At 53.6% G+C, this 20,512-nt stretch overlaps 2 protein-coding genes across 2 annotated transcripts; both read left to right on the forward strand.

Annotated features, from left to right (window-relative positions):
• The first annotated feature begins 8 nt into the window (after positions 1-8).
• Positions 9-9,617, forward strand: PXMP4 (peroxisomal membrane protein 4). Its single transcript, XM_063172153.1, has 4 exons — positions 9-139; positions 493-555; positions 1,100-1,298; positions 3,265-9,617. The coding sequence occupies exons 1-4, from the start codon at positions 9-11 to the stop codon at positions 3,526-3,528; spliced, it is 657 nt and encodes a 218-aa protein (XP_063028223.1). The 3' UTR covers positions 3,529-9,617.
• A 6,089-nt stretch (positions 9,618-15,706) lies between these two features.
• Positions 15,707-20,293, forward strand: E2F1 (E2F transcription factor 1). The gene is made up of 7 exons (XM_063171976.1): positions 15,707-15,901; positions 16,563-16,653; positions 17,178-17,397; positions 17,698-17,850; positions 17,970-18,084; positions 18,794-18,998; positions 19,721-20,293. The coding sequence occupies exons 1-7, from the start codon at positions 15,707-15,709 to the stop codon at positions 19,993-19,995; spliced, it is 1,254 nt and encodes a 417-aa protein (XP_063028046.1). The 3' UTR covers positions 19,996-20,293.
• Positions 20,294-20,512: the final 219 nt, after the last annotated feature.

Genomic DNA, 20,512 nt, shown 5'->3' on the forward strand with positions numbered 1-20,512 from the left:
GGGGCGCCATGGCCGGCGGGGCCATGGCGGGTGGGGAGGATTCGCTTCGCGCTCTGCTCCGCGCCGCCAACGCGCTCCTGCAGCAGCGCCGCTACCACGCCGCGCTCGCCGTCATCAAAGGCTTCCGAAACGGCGCCGTGTGAGTGCCGGGCCCGGCCGCGGGGTCCCCATCCCTCCCGGGGTGCTGTGGCGGGGGTGCTGTGAGGGTGAGGCGGTTCCGCTCCCTCAGCCGCTGTTGGGGTGGCCTGGGCTGGGTTTGGGGTCCCCTTCGGGCCTGAGGGTTGAGGGTCCCCTTGGGCCTGGCTCGCTGAGTGCCTGTGCTTTTCTCTCTGCTGCTCGGCTCCTCCCGGCTTGCTGTGCTGCTGCTGCTGGGCTGGCTTAAAAGTAATAGATATTTGGCTAAACAACCTTTTTTTGTCTGTTAGTAGACTAGAAATACAATAATTTCATAGTATAAAACGAACTTTGTGAAATATTTGTCGACCTTTACAGTTATGGAGCCAAAATCCGTGCCCCACACGCCCTGGTGATGACTTTCCTGTTCAAGAGTGGAAGGTACAAACTCTAAATCTGTGTTTTTGTGTTGCTGCTTTGAATGTTTTCATAGCAGCTGTTTATTTTCCATGTTTGTAGGTGGTTTAAAAGCAGAAAAATGTGTGAGCCGTGGTTGGGCTTGTACTGATATGAAATACACACAAATATATATAATTGAGGGATTTAATCACTCATGATATTGTTGATGAGGACAGAGGGAGAATTAACAGATGCCAACAGCAATGTTCTGTGCTCTGTTGAAATATGGGAACCTAGGCTGTAGCAGTGCATGTTGTGCCTTTCCCTGAGTGCCTGAGGTTTGCATTTAGCAATAAAAAAGTTTGTATTTAGCAATAAAAAAAGTTTTTAAAGGGCTGTTTGAATAGAGGGAAAATGAAACCTAGTCCACAGTCTGGGCAAGGCTGTGCTCTGATGAGGGAATTTCTCCTCATTCCCAAAACATTCCTGGGGGTGCCCAAACCAGTGTAGGTGGGGAGTGCAGTGCCCAGGCTGGGTGAGTGCAGGGTTTTGCCTTTTCTCTCCTGTAATTGTCTCTGTGCCTCAGTTTCAGGGAGAAGCTGAAGTCCATTGCCCAGGCCACGTACGCCCACTCCCGGAACCTGGCTTATTTTGTGTTCACCTACAAGGGGCTCCTGGCAGCCCAGTCCCAGCTGCAGGGCAAAAAAATCCCATTCCATTCCTTCCTTGCAGCCTGCATTGGGGGCTGGCTGGTGTTTGGTGACAACAATCCCATCAACAGCCAGGTAAAGGCACTTGCTGAAAGTTTCTGTGGCCAGGAAAAACAAGAGGTGTGCCAGGAATTGGGTGAGGGCTCCTGTTTTTGGTGGTTGTGACCAGAGCGTTGTTCTTTTATCATTTTCTCTGCACAAATTGCAGTTTTGACTGCTCTGCACTCAAGTCCCAGGTGTGGCTGTGTGTTTCCATGAGCAGTGTGGGTGCTGGAAGCCCAGGTTTGCCTCCAGGGCTGCACTGGGTTTGGAGGAAGACAGTCAGGTAACCCAGAGCTGTGGGGTTGTCCCAGCTGTCACCTGTGGTCACTACTGTGTGTTCCTGGTGTGGCCATCACAGGGTTAAACTCCTCACCTGGAGTGCTGTCAGTGTAGGACTTGATCAGATAGAGCTGGACTGAGCTCAACTGGTTAAACTAACAACTAAACTGGTGAAGCTGGTAACTAAACTGACCACTAAACTGGTTAATCAGACAGATAAATTGGCCACTGAACTGGCTAAACTGACCACTAAACTGGCAACTAAACTGACCACTAGACTGGTTAAACTGGCAACTAAACTGGTTAAAGTGGCAACTAAACTGACCACTAAACTGGTTAATCTGACAGATAAACTTGCCACTAAACTGGCCAATCTGTCAACTAAACTGGCTAAACTAACAGCTAAACTGACCACTAAACTGGCTAAAACTGACCACTAAACTGGCTTAACTGACCACCAAACTGGTTAAACTGGCAACTAAACTGGCTAAAATGATAGCTAAACTGGTTAATCTGACAGCTAAACTGACCAAACTGACAACTAAACTGGCTAAACTGATCACTAAACTGGGTAAACTGGCAATTAAACTGGGTAAACTGACAGCTAAATTGACCACTAAACTGATTAATCTGACAACTAAACTGGTTAATCTGACAGCTAAACTTACCCCTAAACTGGTTAAATTCACCCCTAAAGTGGTTAAACTCAGCACTAAACTGGTTAAACTGATGAAAGCTGCTCAGGGGGTGTTTGATTAAAGCTGGTTGTTAACACACAGTCACCAAGGAGTAAAACACAGAGCTGCAGATTAATCCCAAGTGCTCGACTTAAGCCAGGCCTGGTGTTAGGCTGTGCTCAGACTCTCACCTGCTTGGCAGGACTGTTCTGTCAGCACCATCTGAGGTGCCATGAGCTGGGTAGAGACAGAAGTTGTGCAACTGCCCAGCAGTGCTGCAGGAAATGCAGCCTGTGATTGGCAAATCAGAGCAGCAGGCCTTGCAGGAGAGCAAACAGAGTTTTGGCAGAGTGCTGACAGGGGCAATGTCAGCCTGTTGGCTTTGAAGTGGAGGGGTTGTTCCTGTCCCTCCTGGCTGGATTGTCACTTGTGAAGCCCTGGAGGTGGCTGTGCTCAGTTCTCACCCTGCTCCCTGGGTTTCTCTGTACAAATCACAAACAGGACAGGACTGCTGTGGGACGTGCCTTGAGCTGTTTGATTTTCCAGCATCAGCCTCATTCCATGGTTATGACAATGGGAAGATGCCACCAGCTCACATCCCAGGCAGCAGACCAAGAACTGAATGTTACAACTCACTTTATGAGTTTTTTGACCAATCACACAAAGCAAAAGCACATTGACAGTAGTTCTATCCAACCACTATAAGCACAGGTACCTTTGGTTAAACAATGCTGCTTATTTCAAATACAATACCTGCTTGTGAGCCTTAAAACACAATGCACAGAGCTCCATAACTAAGCTTCAAACTTCCTAATATCTCACTAGATAAACTTTTCTGTAGCTTAGGGAGTTATTCTAGATAAGGGTTAATACACAGACCATTGTTCTATTTGTCCTTGCTTTTCTACAGTTAAATAATTTTTCTGCTGACCAATCTCATGGCTACTGCTTAGCTCTAATCACAGTTTTACCTCCTCTGAGGCCTTTTGCAGCTTTCCCAACCCCTCTGATTTTGTGGGTGCCCACATTTCTCCTCTCTGCAGATCATCATGTACCTGCTGTCCCGCATCCTGTTCGGGCTGTCCCGGCTGGCTGTGCAGAAGGGCTACATCCCCCAGCCCAGGCAGGATCCCTTCCCTCTGCTGGCTGCCCTGGTGTGGGGGACAGTCCTGTGGCTCTTTGAGTACCACAGGGACACTCTGCAGCCCTCCCTGCAGTCCTCCATGACCTACCTGTACGAGGACAGTGAGGTGTGGCACGACGTGTCTGACTTCCTCATCTACAACAAAAGGACAGACAGCAAGTAGGTGCTGCCCTCTAAACCACCTTGGAATGGGATGGGACCTCCCAGCAGCTGGGGGAAAAGGTTATTCTGTTGCTTTTGACCTGTGGTTTTTTAAAATTAACATCCATCAAGCAGAGTTGGCTCTTATCTCCAAGGCAGAATGTTCTGATCAGTTCTTTGGCTCCTTTTAGAGCAAGCTCAACCCCCACAGAAACTTGTTGCAGTCTGGTTTTAAGAGGCCTTATTTTCCCTACAAGTGTGGCATTGGGGTTTGTTCTTGAAAAACTAAATATATTTATAAAATGACAGCCTGACACTAAGTGGAGAGTATGAAACCATGTTCTAGAGCTCATCTGAATGTTTACAAGTGTTTTTTTCTGTGCTGTTGTGCTCGCTGTGGTGGGATTGAGGGTGAAGGGAGTGGGGGACCTGCTGAGCTCTGAGAGCAGGGCCATCATTTCTTCATTGCTGTGGATGGCTGAGAATCCTGTTTAAACTATTATAAGGATAGTTCTGTGCTTCTTGAGAGAGTCCCTCTGCAGTTTTCCCTCAGGGAGACAATAAAATGTGTGAGAATTGAACTGTTAGGATTGTCTTGTACCAGCCTGGTAAATCAGGCTTGCAAAGACTATTTTTGCTTGGTTCCTTTCCTGCACTTGGGCTGAATCTGTGCCCCTATAGAGTGCACTAATGAATACCCTGTAATTATTTTAAACTTGTTTGTAAAGCTTTTAAAAGCTGCTTGAACTAAATACCAAAAACAGTTACACAACTTGGGCTCCTCTATGACCAGGGGTCAGATCTCATGCTGGGGATTTTGTGTGTCTAAGGGGGCATTTCCCAAGCACTTTTATTTATTTTATTTTGGTGGAGCATGGCAAGGGTTTCTCTGAGGTCCAGAATCTGCCTTCCACAGCTGTGGAAAGTGTTGGCTGTAACCAGATTTGAATCTGATTTTGTACCTGTAGTTTGTGCAGGCTTAATTGATTAATTTAATTGATTAATTTATTAATTATCTTCCTCTCAAAAACACTCTGCTGAGCCCCAGGATAGGGCAGCACACCCTGGGTTATGGCAGAAGATAGCTGAGAAAGCACAAAAACTGGTTTCATTCATCAATTAATAAATTCAAACTCCTCATAGTGCAAATAACTGCACAGTTTACTCAGTGATGTGCATTGAAATAATTCCTGTTTTGATGGGGTGATATTTCCAAGGGAATCATGAAATTCCCTGCTCCTTTTTGGCTCAGTTGGGACTGTTTGGTTCACTTTCCCTGTACCCACCTGCTTTTCCCTGACCTGCCCATGGCATTTCATAGTCCTGCTGATGCTCTCTTCATCATCCTTGGAACTTTTTACCCTCCAGGCTCTGCCAATTTCTCCTATGGTACAGCTGAAATAGTACATTTAACTTCAGGGAGCTTCTGATTTAAAAAAAAAATTCTCAATTTCTTCTGAAGTCATTTTTCCTTGTCCTCCTAACCACCTTTATTACTGCTGCTCATATTCAGAGTCCTCCTTATTCTTTATTTTTCCCCTTTTCTTTGTCCATGCAAACCCATGATGTCCATGGTGCCTAAAAACCAAGACACTTCTTGTCATAATAACTTTCTATGATCCCTTCAACTTCTAATTTCATTGCTAACTTCTGATTAACTGCTGTTACAGTCTGGACTGAATAATTGAATTGGAATCCATCAGGCCCCATGAAAGCTGTAAAATTAGGAATTTGTTTCCTTTGGCTAAATATTTTTCTCTGTATATACAGCTGAAATGGTACATTTCACTTCAGGGAGCTTCTGATTTAAAAAAAACTTCTCAGTTTCTTCTTAAGTCATTTTTCCTTGTCCTCCTGAACTCCTTTATTACTGTTGCACATATTCAGAGTGCTGCTTTGCTTTATTTTTCCCCTTTTATTTTTTTGCTTTTCTTTATTTTCCCCTTTTCTTTGTCCATGCAAACCCATGATGTCCATGGTGCCCAAAAACCAAGATACTTCTTTGTCCTACGGATCCCTTCAACTTCTAATTTCATTGCTAATTTCTAATTAACTGCTGTTACAGTCTGGAGTGAATAATTGAGTTGAAAGCCATCAGACCCCATGAAAGCTGTAAAATCAGGAATTTGGGTGGTTTCTTTTGGTTAAATATTTTTCTCTGTATAGAGAAACATAAAGGTTCAATGTTTTGAACCTTTTGAACCTTTTCAAAAGAAAAGCTGCTGAAGCTACAGGTGAGGTCTGATTCCTTTATAAAAATCTTTCCACCACTGTTGGGTTTTTGAAGCATCTCAGTTTTTCTGTCAGAAGCCTCAGTATTGTTCCAACTAAGAGCATTGATATTCTGCTAAAATTGCAGAATTCCTGCAAGCTTTGATGGGATTTCAGAAAGCTGACAGCTGTGCCTTGGGAAATGCTCCCTAAAACTATTAAACTCACAAATCCTTGACCATGTGTAATTATTGCAGCAAAAGAAGCTGTGGGCTGGGTGTCTCTGAGAAGGTTTTGATCTGTGAGATTTGTAGCTTGTGGTTCCCTTAGAGGTGGAATAACCTTCCTCTGCTGGGCATTGTGGCTGCTGGTGGAAGGACCAGGGGCCTTTCCTGACCTTTTCATGGCTCTGTGTCCTTTAGAAAATAAAGCTCAGCCAAAAACCAATGTATGCAATCAGTCTGGCAGCAGCACCATGACTTCTTGGTTCAGAACTCCCTTTTTCCCTTGGGAATCTCTGTCTTTCTAAGGAAGCCATGCCTGAGCCTGCAGTGGAGCTGCCATCCCAACTCCTGACCTTTTCACACTGCTCTGTGTCCTCTCCAGAAAACAAAGCCCAGCCAAAAACCAGTGTATGCAATCAGCCTGGCAGAAGTACCATGGCTCCTCCTCAGTTCAAAATGCCCTTTTTATTTGGAAATCTCTCCTTTCTAAGGAAGCCATGGCTGAGCCTGCAGTGGAGCTGCCATCCCAGCTCTGACCTTTTCACATTGCTCTGTGTCCTCTCCAGATAAATCCCACCCAAAAACCAATGTATGCAATCAGCCTGGCAGCAGTACCATGACTTCTCCCTGATTCAAAACTCCCTTTTTCTCTTGGGAATCTTTTCCTTTCTTAGAAAGCCATGCCTGAGCCTGCAGTGGAGCTGCAGTGGAGCTGCCATCCCTGGATCCCAGCTCTGACCTTTTCACACTGCTCTGTGTCCTCTCCAGATAAATCCCAGCCAAAAACCAATGTCTGCAATCAGCCTGGCAGCAGTACCATGGCTTCTCCTTGGTTCAAAATGCCCTTTTTTTGGGGGGAATCTCTCCTTTCTTAGAATGCCATGCCTGAGCCTGCAGTGGAGCTGCCATCCCAACTCCTGACCTTTCCACACTGCTCTCTGTCCTCTCCAGAAAATAAAACCCAGCCAAAAAGCAGTGTCTGCAATCAGCCTGGCAGCAGTGACCATGGTTCCTCCTCAGTTCAAAATGCCCTTTTTATTTGGAAATCTCTCCTTTCTAAGGAAGCCATGGCTGAGCCTGCAGTGGAGCTGCCATCCCAATTCCTGACCTTTTCACACTGCTTTCTGTCCTCTCCAGAAAATAAAACCCAGCCAAAAACCAGTGTATGCAATCAGCCTGGCAGCAGTACCATGGCTTCTCCTTGGTTCAAAATGCCCTTTTTTTTTTGGGAATCTCTCCTTTCTAAGAAAGCCATGGCTGAGCCTGCAGTGGAGCTGCCATCCCAGCTCTGACCTTTCCACACTGCTTTCTGTCCTCTCCAGAAAATAAAACCCAGCCAAAGACCAATGTCTGCAATCAGCCTGGCAGCAGTACCATGGCTTCTCCTCAATTCAAAATGCCCTTTTTCTCTCGGGGCTCTGTAAGGAAGCCCTGGCTGAGCTGCAGGGGGCAGCTGCCATCCCTGCATCCCAGCTCCTGCCTGGATCCCAAGCCCCTGGGGCTCTGCTGACCGTTGGTTTCCCTGCTGGGCTGGGCCAGGACGTTAAGCTGCAAGTCAGTGCTTTCCCCAGGGAAGTAATTGGGACAGCTCCTTAATGACACCAGCCCCCCTGGCTGTCCTGGGAGCAGATAGCTGGGGATGAGCCCCTTCTGCTGCCAAGGTGTTGGAACAATGCAGGAGTGTCGTGGGGAAGTGAACTAGAAGTAATTTGTCTGAGTCAGACTTTTGGGATATGTAAGTGACACTCCCTGCCCTCCCCCAGGGCATTGTTTGGGGAACGGAGTGCCCTGTTTGGGTTCCTTTTTTTATTAGCATTAAACGCAAAAGAAATAAAGAGACAGTTGGGAAGGCACCTGCAGTATGGCCAGTGCTTAAGGATCACAAAGAAGGGTCATTTTCTCCCCTCAGCCCTGACTGGTTTTGAATTTTAAGATGAGCATGGGGATGTTTGTCTACAACAACTTTATTTTCCCCCTTGTTATTTTTTCCTTGACACCTGACTGATGCTGAGTGTCTCTAAAGAGGAGCAGAGTCTCTGTCTTTGCTCAGTTTGTCACTCTGGATAAAATTGAAGGGTTTAAAATGATGCTTCTCCCTCAGATTTTAAGCCTCTCTTAGAGGCAGTTTTAAAGGTTAATGAATCAAACTGATCAAAAGTTTTCAGCAGTCCTGAGCTTTTCAAGCAGACTGACTATCCTGGGCTATTAATCATTTATTTTATGAAGGAACAAAGCAGGCTCAGGGTTATTTACTGCTGCTGCCTGCTGCCCTGGCATACCCACTGTGCTTCCCTTCCCTTTGGAGGACAGCTTGTGTGCTGGGCTGCAGAACCCTTTCCGGGACAATTGCATTATTTAACAAAGGTGAAAATGAGACAGCTGCCTGACATTTGGGTTAGGGAAGCTTTTCTGGGCTGTGTTTGATGCTGGCAGTGAAGGAGAGGGTGTTTGAACCTGTGTTTGGCCATTCAGTGCTGCAGAGGAGGTTTGAGGAGGCTGGGGGTGTGACCCCGTGTCTGTGATGGGACAGAACCATCCCTGTGTCTGTGCAATACCCAGAGAACTGCCCTGCTCAGGGCATTTATCAGAGAATTATGGGATGGTTCAGGTTAGATGGGACCTTAAAAACCATCCCAGCCCCTGCCATGGCAGGGACACCTTCCTCTACTTCCTCTATCCCAGGCTGCTCCCAGCCCTGCCCAGCCTGGCCTTGGGCACTGCCAGGGATCCAGGGGCAGCCACAGCTGCTCTGGGCACCCTGTGCCAGGGTGGGGAGGGTGCAGAGCACCTTTGATATGGGTGTTGTGAGACTTTGCTGCCCTGCTAGGATGGGTCAAGCTCTGCTTTACACCCAGCTGGGTGTGTGTGGAAGGGCAGAGATGATCCCTGGCTGCTGACAGAGCCCCCCTGTGCAGAGTGAGCTCTGCAGGCTGCTGGGAGCTGCCTTGGCTGCCTGCATGGTGCTGCTGGAGCCACCAAACCCTGTGCAGATCCCTCAGCAGGAGAAGCTGCTGGGGAGCTCCAGCTCATTTTCCCTGCATCAGCACAAAGGTGACCTTTGGTTAATACCCCAAGCTGTGTGCTGCTCCCTGTTTGCCAGGCTGTGTTTGTCTCCCTGGCCCCTGGCAGCCTGGAGCTGAATGTGTTTTCTGATGCTGCTTTTGAAACCCAGCAGATAAGGGAGGAGGGGAAATGAGGCATCATGTCTGTCTGCCACTGTTAATATTTTTGGGGTGTTAATCTTGAGTTTTCAACCTGTGTGTTCCTACCAGATTGCTGGAGGAGGTAACTTTTCTCTTTATTTAGAAGAATTTTCATGTCTCTGCTGGTGAGGAGGGAGAAAAACAAACTAAAAGCTCTATAATACAGGTATTATTACCTCTGCTTTTGAGATGCATTTTGTATTCATAATTACTGTGTAATCCAGGCCTTGATTTTCTGACAGCATAGAATAAAATAAAGAACATAAACTCAGGTAACTTATGTGACATTGATCAGACGCTTGTAGAAATATCTTGGATTTGGGTTTAAAACAATAAAAAGAGAGGGCAGGGGGTTGTTGATGTGGCTCTGTCCACTATGAATCACCTTCTTGTGGCCATTATTTCTGTATAATCACTCTTTGAATATTACAATACTGTGCTTTGTCTACAAATAAAAATCCTAATTTTTTGTCTTTTTTTACTGTCATCATTTTTAAACTAAAATCTTTGAAACAATGCTTGATTATTGCATGTCTGCAGTCCTGGATGTAGAAAAGCCATGCACAAGGTGCAGTTTGGGCATGGTTTGGGCTCTGGTGTTACCAGCTTGGAAACAACAGCTGGGGCTGCTTTGACCCCAGCATCAGATTTAATTCCTGCAGGGGTAAGGATGCCAGCTGCAGAAACAAACTGGGATGGCTGACACCCCTTTTTGGTTTTTAAAATGTGACAAATAAAGAAAATAAGGATGTCTAGGGATGGTTTTGCTGCCTCTTCCAAGCTAAAAGGAAATGTGCTGTAGAGGTGACTGCTGTGGTGGTGGGATGAAGCAGTTGCTGAGTGTAAGATCAAACCTTCAGCTTTGTGGCTAAAATGCTGGAGTGTCCAGCCTGGGCCATGGGAAGCCAAATTAACACCCCTAAACTGATGCCAGTGCTACCTTCAAGTGGTTTTTTCCTCCTTACAGAGTGTCACACTCTGTCTGAGCCCAGCTGAAGCTCTGGGTGACCTGTAGGTTTTGTTCTGACAAAAGCAAAAGCGTTCCAACACTTTTGGTTCTCAGTGACCGTGTGGTGGGAAGTGAACCTGGACTGGCTGCAGACACTAAAGAATCACAGAATCACAGAAATTCTAGGTTGGAAAAGACCTTTAAGATCATCGAGTTCAACCCATGTTCTAACACCTCAACTAGATCATGGCACCAAGTGCCACATCCGGTCTTTTTTTAAACTCTTCGAGGGATGGTGACTCCACCACCTCCCTGGCTAGATGATTCCAGTATTTGACCACTCTTAAGAGAGGCAGAAACCAGAGCCTGGCATATTCCCAAATCACTCCTGGATAAAAGCCCCAGGCTCCCAGAAACATTTCAGCTTCTCTCTTCTTCCATGGGTGAAGAACACTTCCTTCGAGTGAAGGAATTGAAGAGCCCTGTGGAATGGAGTGGCTCTCAGTGTTTGTGGTGTTTTGGCTCGGAGGATTATTGGAAAAGGCTCCCAATATTCCCAGTTAGATTGTGCCTGGGCCAGTCTGACCCTCGCTGCTGGGCCAAAGGCAGCAACTGCGGTGTATCACCCCAGAGATACCTTGGCTTGCTGGAGGTTGCAGCTGGGCACTGAACAAGTCCAGGCTTGTTAGGGACCCCGTTTACCTCAGGAGGAATGGCTTCAGGCGATGGTGAAGAGAAAAAGGAGAGGATTCTGCTGGAGGGTTTAATGTCCAGAGATTTATTCCATGGTTACAGAGGTCTGAACGTGAGGAGCTGCTCCAACAGAACCCGGCCGCATGGTCTGATCACCTTTTTAAGCTCAGGAACAGGGGGAGGGGAGGTACAGGTGAGCCACCAACCAGGTGAGAGGGGCAGGGTCTCAGGGGAAGATGACACCCAGACAGGCCAATGATCTCTGGGCACAGGGGCATCCTTTGAACTTGAACAACCACACCACGCCTTGCTGGAATGTTCAGCCTGATTGACAGGACTCACTCAGCATGGGGGCAAGGGGGAAGGGAGAGAGGTACAGGCACACCTGGGGGAATGACCTGTAAGGCCAAAATGGGACATTACAGCACATAACAACAGAGGATGAGACAAGGCTGCCCTGGCTGGGTGTGGAGCAGAGCAGGAGGGGAACAGGCTCTGTGCCCATGGCTTCCCTGAGAGACACTGATGATGTGAGCTTTAAAAGCAGGTGCCACCACAGGAGAGGAGGAGGTGGCACTGCTCAGTCTGGTGTGCCCAGCATCCAAAAGAGGAGCTGGCCTGGTGTCCTGTGGGAAGAACTGTGTCATCTTCTGTAAAGATGCCAGGGAACAGGCACTGCCTGGCTTTGGGGACTGGGATCTGAGAGGAGACACCTAAGCCAGGGCTGGTCTCTTCTGCCACAAGGCAGCTTTAGACATTGTTTATGCTTCCAGAAAATCGCTTTGGTTTGCACAGAACAACAGTGATAGCTCTGGTGGCAGAGCTGGGCACTGCTGGGTCAGGGCAGCACAACTGGGGGGCTCTGGGCTTTCCCCAGCTGCAGATTGTGCCACACTGCCAAGTCACCATCTTGTGAACAAACCTGGGGACAGGGGCGTTGGCAGGAGACCCCAGGGAAGTCCTGCTCTCCTTCCATGAGCCAGCTCAGCACACTCTGTCAGAACCCAGGACATTCCTCTGACTGCCCTGGAGGACTCAAGACCCTGGCAGGGGGCTCAGAGACCTTGGCATCAGGTCAAACACACCTGTGCCTTTGATTTTAGCCCATGGAAACAATTACCAACTTTGTGTGAAGATGTACAAACCACAGGAGTTTGAGTAGAATGATATTGAATTTGTCACAGGGTGAAAAAGTAGAATTTTGGGGATTTGGAATGGGGGTTCAAGAGGCAAGATGGAGGGATCTGGGCCTGTCCTGTCCTTCTCCTCCTTCTTCTTGTCCTCCATCTTCTGCTGTGATGGTGGCACTTCTGGATTGGTTTAGAGTAGAGACAAACTGTCTAACATAGGTGATAGATACTGGAAAATTATTGTAAATAAAGTACACCCAGTTTTTAGTATAAAAAATAAAACACCACCCCAAGGGCAGGGACTGTGCCACAACCCGACCTGCTGGACAGATCTCAGCAGGTCAGAGAAAGAATGGAATAGATAAGAGAAAATAAATAACCTTGAAAAGCAGAACTGACAAATCTCAACAACTTCTTCAGTTGCGGGGCTGGGAAAAAAGAGACTTTCTGACACCTTGGGGTCATCTTAACCACAGAAACAAGAACACTTCATGTGGGAGCTGCTGGGGGCAGGAGTGGCTGTGATGGCAGGGACAGTAACTGAGCCCAGGGCTGTGGGTTTCCATCCTGCCAGCTCTCCTCCCCCTGCTCCCGCTGCCAGGTGATTTTCCAGCACAGGTACCAGCTGTGCTCCAGCTGCAGCCTTTTCCCAGCACACCCCTTGCTCTGAGCCCATCCCACGGTGCCAAACCCACCCAAACTCCTGCAGGCCGAGCCCTGCTGGGGCACAGAGTGTCTGAGCAGGCTCCCGATGCTCTCCAGCCGAGCAGGGCTGTGCGGACAGGGCTTTATCTGGGAGCAGCACCTGCCGCACAGCTAATCTTGGGAGCACGTCTGCACTCCTTAGCGGGGCTGCAGTTGTGCCGAGACGCAATTCATCTGCTTCCCCTCATCCACATGCAAGGAAAGGCCCTGCCCGCCCTTCTCCCAGCAGCGTTCGCCTTTCATTTGTCCGCACAGCCGGCCCTTTTGGCGCTCCGCAGAGGGGGCAGAGCCGGCTCCCCCCGAGCAGCCCCTGCATGAAGCAGGGGGGTGAAGGCAGCCTTTGTGCGGCGGGCGGGAGCAGCTGGTGCGGCAGCTGTGTCCCAAACCCTGCCTCATCCCGGGAAACGCCGGCCTGGGGCTCCCCAGGGATGGACGGGGAGAGCTCCGCCAGCCCTGCGCTCCCGCCCGCCTGCTGGGGATGCCTCTTCCCCCTTGCCCAGATGGAAGAAGCATTAACTGTGTGCAAACATCTGGTCTAACTGTTGCTCGTGCTTCCTAGTAATGATGATATTGCACTGGAAAGGCTCTGGAGAGTGAGGCCTGGAATATTAGAAGGGCCAAGTGTTAATTAAGTGTATTAATTTCCTTTAAGCGAGGCAGCGTTTCTATTTGCTCTGTGCTGGTGAAGAAATGAGGCACAGCGAGTTGATTTGATTGGTCACGGACATGCACCGTGGTCCTGCTGTATTTAAGGATGGAGGGATCCGGGGAAATCACAGCCCTGCTCAGTGCTGGCCATCCCCATGGGAATTGCAACCACTGCCAAAATATCCAGCATAAAATCCTTTAAAGCCAGAAACCTGTTAGGCCAGCACAGGGACACTGCATGTCAGGATCTGCTCTGCAGCAGAGGAGTTAACTCATCCCTGCAAATGCCTCCTGCATCCCACGCACTGCTGGGAAAAAAAAAAAAAACAGCCCTTCTTCTTTCTCCTGCACAGCCCTTCTTTCTCCTGAAAAACAGCCCTTCCTTCTCCTGCACAGCCCTTCCTTCTCCTGAACAGCCTTTCTCCTGCACAGCCCTTCTCCTGAAAAACAGCCCTTCCTTCTCCTGCATCCCCGGCAGGTCAGGCTTGGCAGCAGGGCTGGGGCAGGAGCCAGCGCTGGCTCCCAGCCCTGCCTGGCAGCAGCAGCAGGCTGGGGGCCACTGTGCTCCACCAAAAAACCCCCAGGGACACGTGGGGCAGCTCCTGGGGGACACAGAGGGGTGAAACCCTGGGCTTGGCTCAGTGGAGTTTTGGGTGCCTGGATTAGAACCTGCTCCACACTTTCCTCAAGAGCTTCCCCACATCAGGGCACTGCAAAAGGCCTAATCTTGAAATGTTTTTTGTTTGGTTTTTTTTTTGTTTGTTTGTTTGTTTTTTTAATTATTATTAGGAGGATGTACTTTTTTCCTTTTTCATTTTGCTTCCTCATGCAGCAGAGGTTATCAGTGTCCTGCAGGCAGCAGATAGTGGCGCTGGGAGCCGCCTGTCCCGTGTCTGTGGGTGGACTCTCATCTCTCTCAGCACATGGGGCCACTCCCGGCTCTGTGTGCCGTCCCTGTGTCCCTGCCTGTCCCCTGCCACACGGTGCCGCGGGCGGAGATAGCGCCTGGCACGGTCAAGTGCAGGTTGTGCTGCCGGCAGAGCTTTTCCTGTGCCCTCTCAGGGGTTATCAGGCAGTGCTGAAGGAGCTGTTCGGTGTTCGGAAACACAGAATGCCGAACGGATGGAGCAGATTGCAGCATCCCGGGGTTTCTGTGCCTGCTGGATCCCTAAAGCAGCGTGAGCCTGAAACCTCCAGATTTGCTCCACAGCCTCACCCGTGATCTCGGGGCTGCTTTGAGCAAGGGCAGCCCTGAGCTGAGCCCTGCATCGCTCCAGCACTTTTGGACAAAAATCCTGCAGAGACCTGGCCCTGCAGGACAGGAGAGCCCCTGCCCCAGCTGAGCAACACTGGTGTCCCAAAGCAGGGCGGGCTGGGCTGGGCTGGCTGTCACCCCCGGGCAGGGGGAACACACAGGGACAGCCTGGGACACCCTGCAGAGCCCAAAGCCACCCCCTTCCCCAGCGGTGACACCCTTGGCGGGGCGCAGCCCGCAGGGCAGGCAGCGAGCTGAACTTTGCTCGTGGGTGCGTGGCCCGTCCTGCCGGGCACCGGGGCGGGGAGCGGCCGCACTGGAGCCCGTCAGCCCGGCGAGGCTGAGCCCGGGCCGGGACCGAGCCTGGAACTCCCTACGGGGGAAAACCGGGAGCTGGGGCCGGGTCGGAGCGAGGAACCCGCGGCGGAACACAAGGAGGGGACATCTCAGAGGGGGACACAAACAGGGACAGGGGAGGGGACACCCCCGAGGGAGACAGGGGAGACAAACAGGGACAGGGGAGGGGACATCCCTATGGGGGACACAGAGACATCCCTATGGGGGACACAAAGAGGGACACGGGAGGGGACACCACCGAGGGGGACACAAAGAGGGACATGGAAGGAGGCACCCCTAAGGGGAGACCCAGGGTACACAAACAGGGACGGGGGGAACACCCCGTGGGGGACACAAAGAGGGACACTCCTATGGGGGACACAAACAGGGACACGGGAGGGGACACCCCCGGGGGGGGACACACACAGCGCGCGCCGCACCCACGCGCCGCCCCCGCCGCGTCCCCGAGCCGCGCTCCCATTGGCCGCCGCCCCAGCGCGACGCCGCTGATTGGCCGCCTGTCAGCGCGGCCCCCGCCCGCCAATGGCCGCGCGGCACCGCCCGCCTCCCCGCTCGCTCCAGCCAATGGCAGCGCGCCTTCACCTCCCCGCCGCGGCGGGCGCAGCCAATGGGCGGGCGGCGGGGCGGCTCGCGCCGCTTTTCGCGGCAAAAAGGATTTGGCGCGCAAAGGCGCGCGGGGCCGGCGCGCCGAACAATCCGGCGGCGGGCGCAGCGGAGCCGGAGCCGGAGCGCAGCGGCCCCGCGCCCGCCATGGGCCGCGCCCCTGTCCGCGCCCTGCCTGCCGCGCCGCCCGCCGCACCGGCGGCACCGGCTGCCATGTGAGCCATGGCGGCGGCGGGCGGCGCGGCGGGGCTGGCGGCGCTGCTGGGCAGCGCCTCCCCGCACCTCCTGATCGTCTCCGCCGCCGCCGAGGAGCCCGCGGGCGGCGGCCACCCCGATACCGACCTCCTGCTCTTCGCCACGCCGCAGCCCGCCCGCCCCGGCGCCGCGCCCAGACGGCCCGCGCTGGGCCGCCCGCCGGTAACCCCCGCGAGTGGGATGGGGAGGGGGCGGGGGACGGGGCCGGGCGGGGGCTCCGGGGAGCGGCGGGCTCGGGCTGTGTTATGGGCTGGGCAGTATTGAGCCTCGAACTGGCTGTGTACCGACCGGGCCGTATACCCCACCGGAGTACACGGAGCCGGGCTATACAATGGGCCCGGCTGGATACCGGGCCGTGCTTTGTGCTGTACCGAGCCGGGCCGTACAGCGAGCCGTGCTGTATATGGACCGGGCTCCATACCGGGCCGGCCCGTACCGCTCCGTGCTGTGCCCCGTGCCATATGCCGTGCCCGCTCGGTGTCAGCCCGTGCCCGGTGCCCCCGGCTGTGCCAGGCTGTACGGCCGGGCCGTGCCACGCAGCACCTGCCGGGCCGGCCCTGCCCCGCCGCCGCTCCGGAAGCCGCAGGCCCGGGCGCCGGGCCGTGCTTTGCCTCCCCACCCACGGCCCTGCCGCCTTTGGGGCGCTCCCCGCAGCGTGGCGGGGCCCCCGCGGTGGGGACAGCCCCCCATGCCCGCCGGGTGTGTGACAGCTCCTGTCACCCCCTCGTGCCCGGATCTGGGGTGTCTGTACCCCCTGGTGCGGGGCTGGGGGGTTCCTCACGGACCCTTCAATAGCACTGGAGCCTGACCCCGTCCCTTGCAGGTGAAGAGGAAGCTGAACTTGGAGACGGATCACCAGTACATAGCGGAGAGTTTGCCAGTGAGCCGGGGCAAGGCCAGGAACCCTGCCAAAGGTATCAGCTCCGCTCCTGCTGGCCCCCCTGCCAGCCCAGCTCAGAGCACAGCTCCAGCAGCCCCACTCTGCTCCCCCAGGCTCATCCCTGGCAGGTTCTTCCAGCCCTTTGGAATGGGCTGTCCACTCTCCACACTCACTGCTGTGCCCTGTGCTGGTGGCACGGTTGTCCTGCCCTTCTGCTGGGTGTCACGCTGGCTCTGTCCCTCCCTGTGGGATGGAGCTGTAGGTCCAGCATGGTGTCATTGCAGTGTCCCAGGAGGACCTGCTGCTCTCTGCCCCCTGAGCCCTGCCTGGCACTCTCTGTCTCAGTCACACCTGTGCCAGGTGCTGCCACCTCCTTCCTGCAGGGGATTTGGGCAGCTCACCCCATTGCCCTGACAAAACAGATCGGGTTTGGGGTGCCAGTCCTGGTTCCACAAGCCACCTGCAAGCAGGTAGCAGGAGTTTTGTGACCTTTCAGCTCTGCTTTTCCCTTGTGGCTGAATGACGCTTGGAATGACACTTGTCCTCCACGTCTGGCAGGGGCAAAGTCTCCTGGAGAGAAGTCCCGGTATGAAACCTCCCTGAACCTCACCACCAAGCGCTTCCTGGAGCTGCTGAGCCAGTCCCCAGATGGTGTGGTGGACCTCAACTGGGCAGCCGAGGTGCTGAAGGTGCAGAAGAGGCGCATCTACGACATCACCAACGTCCTGGAGGGCATACAGCTCATCACCAAGAAATCCAAGAACCACATCCAGTGGCTGTACGTCCCTGGGCTCATGGGGCTGTGCCTGGCGTGGGGGAGCTGTCTGGGTGGAGGATGGTCTTATTTGGGTGGGGAGTTTCAGGGTGGGGTCACCAGAGTTTCTGCTGCAGGGAGGGCTGTGCTCAGTGGCAGGAAACTCTGTGTGTCCCCTGGGGCCCCCCAAGTCATCCAGGGGAGTGGTGGGGCTCCATCCAGCCTTGGGGAGCGCTCTGCTGCTAAAATCCCTGCAGGGCTGGTTCTCCTTGGGGGCACAGCAAGCTGTGGGGGCTGGCTGCTGATGGGCACGGTGCTCCCCAGGGGCAGCCAGGCCACCGTGGGAGCGCCAGGCCGGCACCGGCTGCTGGAGAAGGAGCTGCGGGAGCTGCAGGCGGCCGAGCGGCAGCTGGATGACCTCATCCAGATGTGCACGGTGCAGCTGCGCCTGCTCACCGAGGACCCCGCCAACCAGCAATATCCTTTGCTTGCGGGGCGGGGCTGGCTGGGTGGGGCTGTGGTTGAGCCCTGGAGGCGCAGGCAGGGCGGCGCTCAGCCCACATCCCCTTGTGTGTCCCTTCCTTGACCCGCCCCACCGCAGCCTACGTGACCTGCCAGGACCTCCGCAGCATCGTGGACCCCGCGGAGCAAATGGTGATGGTGATCAAAGCCCCCCCAGAGACCCAGCTGCAGGTGTCAGACCCTGCAGAGGTGAGCTGGGGTCACACTGCTCCTCCTGTGCCCTCCCTGAGCAGCCCAGGGTTCTCTGCTGTAGGAGCAGCAGGGGGTAGCATGGTCAGGACAGACGGACAGGAGAGATCTCTGCAGCCAGGGCTGGAACTTGGGGTTTATTGCAAAGGGCCTGGGGGCAGGGCCCTGCTGGGAGCTGCCAGACACAGCTCAGAGCAGGCTGAGAGAGGAGAGAGGGTGAGGGATAAGGGAGTAAAAAAGGTAAGAGAGTAAAAGGGTAAGACAGCGAGGTTCTCCTTACAATACAATAAATCACCCTCTGTGTTGAATATTCTGATTCTCACGTACAATATACAAATCCTACAGCATTTCCATACAGCCTATAAGAATCACTACATTCCCATACTGTGTTACTTTTTAAACCCTAAAAACTCCTCTCTGGGCCCCTTCTGCCAAGCTGCAGGGTCTGCTCTGACCCTTGGGCCTGTCTGCAAGCAGAGGGTGTTGTTCCATCAAAAGGGGATCACCTTCAGCTGGCCATGCCATTGTTTTCCAGTTGTTCAGTAACTGAGGGATCTCAAAGCTTGCCTTCATTTCAATCTCACTTATAGTTTCCATATTCTCAAAATCTTTTGCCAGGCAATCATATTGATAAGGCTTTCCTGTTTCATCTCCCCCAACACTCTGCGTGTCCCTGTGCCACCCTGTGTCACTCCTGTCCCCTCCCCAGGCGTTCCAGGTCTCGGTGAGAAGCACTCAGGGCCCCATCGATGTGTTCCTGTGCCCCGAGGACAGCTCGGGGGTCTGCAGCCCTGTCAAGAGCCCCTTCAAAGCCCCTCCTGAGGACTCTCCTCCCAGCCACTCACAGCCCAGAGGCCCCCTGCTCCTGCATCCTGCCCAGGATGTGAACATGCCTCTGCTGCCTGGAGAGCAAGGTGGGGCTGGGGACAGCCTGGGGACACAAAGGGGCTGGGGACGTGAGGGGGCTGGGGACATGAGCTAGAGACACGAGGGGGCTGGGGACATGAGGGGGCCTGGGGGACGCAAGGGAGCTGGGGGCATGAGGGGTTGGGGACAGGAGGGGGCTGGGGGACACAAGGAGCCTGGGGATATGAGGGGGCTGGTGGGATGTCATGGTGGCTCTCATCAGCCTCTCTGTAGTGACACAGGCCTGGAGAGGAAGGTGGGGCTGGGGACAGCCCGAGGACACGACAGAGGAGCCCGGGGACACAAGGGGGCTGGGGACGTGAGAGGGCTGGGAACACAAGGCTGGGGACACGAAGAGCCTGGGGAGATGAGGGGCTGGGGACATGAAGAGCCTGGGGACACGAGGGAGCTGGGGACACAAAGAGGCTGGGGACACAAGGAGCCTGGGGACACAAGGAAGGGCCTGGGGACACGAGGGAGCTGGGGACACAAAGAGGCTGGGGACACGAGGGGCCTGGGGACATGAAGGGCCTGGGGACACAAGGGAGCTGGTGAGATGTCACGGTGGCTCTCAGCCCCTCTGTAGTGGCACATCAAGGAGCTGGCACGCTGCTCAGGCACCCCAGCAAGGCAGGGAGGTGGGAAGGCAGGATCTCCCCAGGCACAAAAGCCTTTTTTGGGGTTTCTTTGGAGGGCATTATGGGATTTACAGCTGTTGCCATGCCCACAGAAGCGCTGCTGCCAGGGCCGAGCGCGCTGCCCAGCAAGGGCCCCGAGGAGGAGGAGGAGGAGGAGGAGGAGGAGGAGGTGAGCCTGTCTCCCCTGGCCTCCATGGACATGCTGCTGGAGCAGAGCAGGGAGGAGCTGGCGGCCTTCCTGCCCGATGAGTTCATCAACCTGTCGCCGCCGCAGGCACAGGACTATCACTTCGGGCTGGAGGAGGGCGAGGGCATCAGCGAGCTCTTCGACTGCAACTTCGGGGACTTCACCCCCTTGGACTTCTGAGGCTGTGCCCTCCTGGGTGCCTGGGGCAGTGCCAGGGCAGGGCAGCCCCTCTGGCTCCCGTGCCCCCTGTTCCTCCCCCACCCGTTTTTGCAATATTTTCTCGTTATCCCTCCAGCCCGGTGGCATCCCCAGCTCCAGCCCCACGGGGAGGATGCCAGGGTGGGGTTCCCATCTTGGGGGAACCCCCCCAGTAGGGCCCTGATCGGGGGCACTGCCCAGGGCAGAGCCGCTGCCCCCCAGGAGCCCGTTGCAGAGCTTTAAGCAGTCCTGTGTATAGATTAATGATTTGATTAATTTATTATTGTCCCCTGGGGACAGCGTTTCATTTCCACGGGGGTTTGGGGGGGCTGTACAGCAGAGTGGGGGTGCTGAGAGTTTTTGTTGTGCTGGGAGGGGGTGGTGGAGGTGTGGGGGGTGCTGGCTCAGGGCTGTCCCCCTGCCTGGGGGCTGCCCACGGCCTGGCTGAGCGTGGGGTATTTATTTATTATTTATGGCGTGTGGAGCTCTCCCAGGACAT

The sequence above is a fragment of the Melospiza melodia genome, chromosome 19, assembly GCF_035770615.1.
Source record: "Melospiza melodia melodia isolate bMelMel2 chromosome 19, bMelMel2.pri, whole genome shotgun sequence".
In the NCBI taxonomy this organism is placed as follows: domain Eukaryota; kingdom Metazoa; phylum Chordata; class Aves; order Passeriformes; family Passerellidae; genus Melospiza; species Melospiza melodia.